At 28.5% G+C, this 5,000-nt stretch overlaps 1 protein-coding gene across 2 annotated transcripts in view; it reads right to left on the bottom strand.

Annotated features, from left to right (window-relative positions):
* The window catches only part of LOC125032610, a 28,064-nt gene that overhangs the window by 1,882 nt on the left and 21,182 nt on the right, over window positions 1–5,000 (bottom strand). For both annotated transcript variants that reach the window (XM_047623869.1, XM_047623870.1), the window contains one exon: window positions 4,706–4,844. In XM_047623869.1, the coding sequence (XP_047479825.1) occupies window positions 4,706–4,844 (139 nt within the window). The remainder of the gene's footprint in view (window positions 1–4,705; window positions 4,845–5,000) is intronic.

The following is a 5,000-nucleotide window of genomic DNA, read 5'->3' as shown; positions in this document are numbered from 1 at the left end:
ATATATGAAAGATGTGTTGTGTGCACTCAAATATATATACACGCAAACGCATACATACATACGTACATATATATATATATATATATATATATATATATATATATATATATATACATATATATATACATATATACATATATATACACATATACATATATATATATATATATATATATATATATATATATATATATATATACACATATATATATATATATATATATATATATATATATATATACATAGTAAAATATATATATATATATACATAGTAAATATATATATATATATATATATATATATATATATATATATATATAAGGTATATATATAAATATATGTACATATGTGTGTGTATGTATATATATATATATATATATATATATATATATATATATATGTATATATATATATATATATATATATATATAGTATATTTATATATATACATATATATATATATATATATATATATATATATATGTATGTATATATTTGTTATATATATTATATATATAAGTATATATATTTGTTATATATATACATATATATGTATATATATGTATATATATACATATGTATGTATACACATATGTGTGTATACATGTACATACATTAGTAAAAACCTATACGTTAGTGTAAACACTGACTGACATTAAGTGGACGGTGCGTACTTTGTTGTAACCAGCCTACACGTGTATTTTCCAAAAGTGTATCTGCGTGTATATAGTACAGTGTGTGACGGAGTGTCTATCATTCACAGTCTCAGAACGTCAACTGCACCTTCTTGCTCTGTTGATGTTTGTCGTTTTCTTTTTTCTTATCCTTTTTTTTTTCGTTTGGTTCTTATTTCTATTCTTCTTTGTAAATATTAGTAAACATAGAGACAAGAAGGAATGCACAATATGTTTAATTGTTAATATATTTTTTTATAGTGAGTTATCAAGTTCATGTAAACACATTCCTATATTTTTTTTAAATAAATTTATCAGTTATCTATTTTTCTTATTTATTTATTTATTTATCTATCTATCCTTTTATTTGTCTATTTATTTATTTTATCGTTGCCTGTACATGTACCAATCCCTTATCAGTGTTTCTAAATTACATAAAGATAATTACACAAAATAACATTGATTATAAATCATTATATCAATAAATTAAGTGAAGGCAGAATTTTGAAGTTAGTTTTAATTACATTTCTGTTTAAGTTTTAACGCGAGTAGGTGTGCGTGAGGATGTGTTTGTATGTACGTAAGGTAGAGAGATATACAGTGTGCACGTGTGTGTGTGTGTGTGTGTGTGTGTGTGTGTGTGTGTGTGTGTGTGTGTGTGTGTGTGTGTGTGTGTGTGTGTGTGTGTCTGTGTGTGTGTGTGTGTGTTCGTTTAGACCGAAGATCCGTTAATAGAAGCTTATAATTCATTCCTTTATACCTTGGGCATTCTGACAGGTTCCCGTGTACAAATCCTTTTTTTTTTTTAAAGTCATGATTCTATATCTGGAGAGACTACCTAAGAATTTTCTACCTCATGATAATTTCGATACTAAGCTACATATGTGTAATTTCGTTACGTGAAAGTGAGAGAAATGTGGCATTCTATTTCCTATATTTAACTTGTTCATACGATGTACACCATGAGTACTGATTTAAAACCTTCTATAATCTCTAAGTACAAATTCCTCAGGTTAGGGAACTCCTGCCACAAGAGATACTGTAAAAAGTTAGCCATCTGTTTATTGATGATGCTGTGACGTCTTCAGTGTCGCCCTTCTGACGTCACAGAAGAAGAAACGCGAATCATCATAAGTGATTTTTTTTTTCATACTTTCTGGCTGTAGCGACCGACTGTTGTTTTGATGGTTCAGTGAACCCTAGTCTTACAAGATTTATGAATCGTAACGAACACAAACACGGTAATGCAATGAAGAGAAAATAGCCACAATAAGAAAGGAATTTGAATCATGGCGTTTCGGATTCACTGAGAGTTCCTTATTTAACGGTTTTTTATTTGTCTGATGAGAAACTCTTAACGGGTTCGAAACGTTATGATTTAATTTCATATCTTATTGTGGAAGTTTTCTTTTTATGAATAATATTACCAAGGGTATACTGAAGGTCACGAAATTTTAAGCTTGACGAGATGTTTTTTCATCTGAATGCACGGATTGAGACTCCCATGGACACCGTCGTCCAGCTTGATCGGAATATTAGGGTATACTGACTTGTAAAATTTATATATTAAGAAAACGAAAATATTCAGGGATTTCGGAATACCATATCAATATTGACGGTTAATATTCACTTGGTATCCCGTGTTAATATATCTGATATTTCTGAAATAAGCGATTCGGACACATGACACAAACAAAGCCTGTGATTGGTCAAGAGCCAGGAAATCTTTGCCATGATTGGTTAGTATTCGTGAACATGGAAGAATTTCAGCCAATGGGGAGACTAAGTAGCCAGGTATGACGACCTCAACAGTAAATTTCTTTTATTTAGGATCTTTGGTTTAGACAGAGACACAGAGGTGATTCCAGAGAATTGTTATGTAAGTGAAATAGAGAGAAAGTGAGAGGAAGGAGGCAACATGTGCATTTGTGAATGACAGAAGAAGAATGAGAAGAAGGAGAGAGGGATATCAAAATTTCCCAAAGAGAGAGAGAGAGAGAGATAGGGGTGGGGGGGGAGGGGAAATCAGTGCGTCTGTATGTTTGTGTATGCTTCGCTATTTGAAAAATAATGTATTATCAAAAATACATTAGTGCCTCTTACATGCACATGCTACAAACATGCTAATGGATGAATTATTTAATCACTTCATCTCATTTTTAATTGTTGAAATTAAAAAAAAAAAAAAAAAAAATCATAAGTCCTAGCATTCTACCCCCCTGTATTATGTGCACTGTGTGTGTGTGTGCGTGTGTGTGTGTGTGTGTGTGTGTGTGTGTGTGTGTGTGTGTGTGTGTGTGTGTGTGTGTGTGTGTGTATTTGAGGAGGGGGAAGGGAAGTGTTGTGTACATGCGTGAGTGAATATGTGATTATGTTGCGTATATCTGCACTCATTCTTTTAAATTATAATGTGTCGTCGCTTATTTAACTGCAAATTAATTACCATAACTCTAGGAATAGATCTTACGCTTTTTAACAGCAGTCATATCCACCTTTATAGAGTAAATACACTAGCGCGTGTCTCCGTATATTTATGCACATGTGTACGAGTGTAAACATGCTTTTTTTTTTTTAAGTTTCTTGTCTTCGCATTCTTTCATTAAGAATATCAAGAGTTCTTTCCGGCATTTTTTTCTTATCAGAAGCACAATGGAGCAAAAACAACAAGCACAGAGTAAGATTCAAAACAAACACACAAAGAAAAAGTTACAGACCATATCTTATCCCTGAAAATTTTATCTTGTAACTACTTATAATTATTTCAATAGAAAAAATTAACATAAATATTTCCTAAGTATGTCATTATAATAATGATAAAGAGAATAATAAAAATAAAGATAATGATAATAATGATAATAATAATAATAATAAAAATGATAATAATAAAATAATAATAATGATAATAATAAAATAATAATAATGATAATAACAATAATGATAATAATAATAATGTAATAATAACGACAATAAAAATAACAATAAAATAGGTAAACAAATAAAACAGAGGAGAGAGAGAAAAAATAACTGAACCCTCATTAGTCAAGAAATAAACAAAGAGAGAATACGAAGAAAAGAAAAAAAAAAAGAAATTCAAGATTGGAAAATTATTTATGAAATGTAATAATAATGTAAAATAATGAATAAATTATAAAAATCAACAGATGAATAATGATTAAACAAAAAATAAACATGATAACTGTAATGGTAATACGAATAAGAATAAAAATAAATGATGATAATAATGACATCAAGAACAATAATGATATTGATAAACAAAATCATAATCATGATGATGATGATGATGATGTTGATGATAATGATAGTGAAGTTGAGAATAATAATGATTATATTGATAACAATAATAGTGATACCAATAATAACAATAATATTGATAATAATAATAACAATAATGATAGTAGTGATGTTGATGATAATGATGATGGGAATAAAATAATGATAATTATAATAATAATTATTATTATATTAATAATAATAATATCAATAATGATAACAATATTAATAATGATAATGATAATAATAATAATAATAATAATATAATAATAACAACAACAATATTGATAGCAATGATGATGATGATGATAGTGATGCTGATAATGATAATAATTACAATAATAATGATGATGACGACAATAATAATAATAATAATAATGATAGTAATAATGTTAATATTGATAAAAGTAATCATAAAAATAATGATAATAACGATGATGATAATGTTAATCAATAATGATTATAATAATAATACAATAATGATAGAAATAATAATGAAAAATAAAATGAAAAAAAGATAATGGCAGTGATGTAAATAATTATAAAAATAACTAACAAAGGCAATAATAACAATAAAGTAAAAAAATGAAAAACAAAAAATAAAAATCAACAGAAAAACCAACAACACCCACAATGAAAACAAAAATGAAAAAAAAACCCGTTAAAAAGCAACACACACACTTCGAAAATTCAAAAAATTCAAAAATTCAAAAAATTCAAAACCGTTACGCGTCGCTTACCTGCACTGCCCTTCGTCTCCGGCCGCGAATTCCTCGTCTTACTGCCCTCCGCGCCCATACCTTCCTCGAGTTGAGTTCTTAAGTCCCATTGGGTAAGAATTTGAGGATTTTCCATGTACTCTTGGGGCGAATGGCCGGTCTGTGGGTGGGGGGGAAGGGTGGGGGGGATGGGGGGAGAGGGGAGGAGAAACGGGTTGTTATTATTCGATTGTGGTTTGTAACGAATTTTCTATTCGTTAGTAAGAAAAAAAAATCAAAAAAACGATAAGATGTGGTGTATGGAATATTATCATGA

The sequence above is a fragment of the Penaeus chinensis genome, chromosome 14, assembly GCF_019202785.1.
Source record: "Penaeus chinensis breed Huanghai No. 1 chromosome 14, ASM1920278v2, whole genome shotgun sequence".
NCBI classification, from domain to species: domain Eukaryota; kingdom Metazoa; phylum Arthropoda; class Malacostraca; order Decapoda; family Penaeidae; genus Penaeus; species Penaeus chinensis.
Note: the sequence above shows the minus strand (reverse complement) of the source record. Positions and strands in the feature narration are given on the sequence as shown.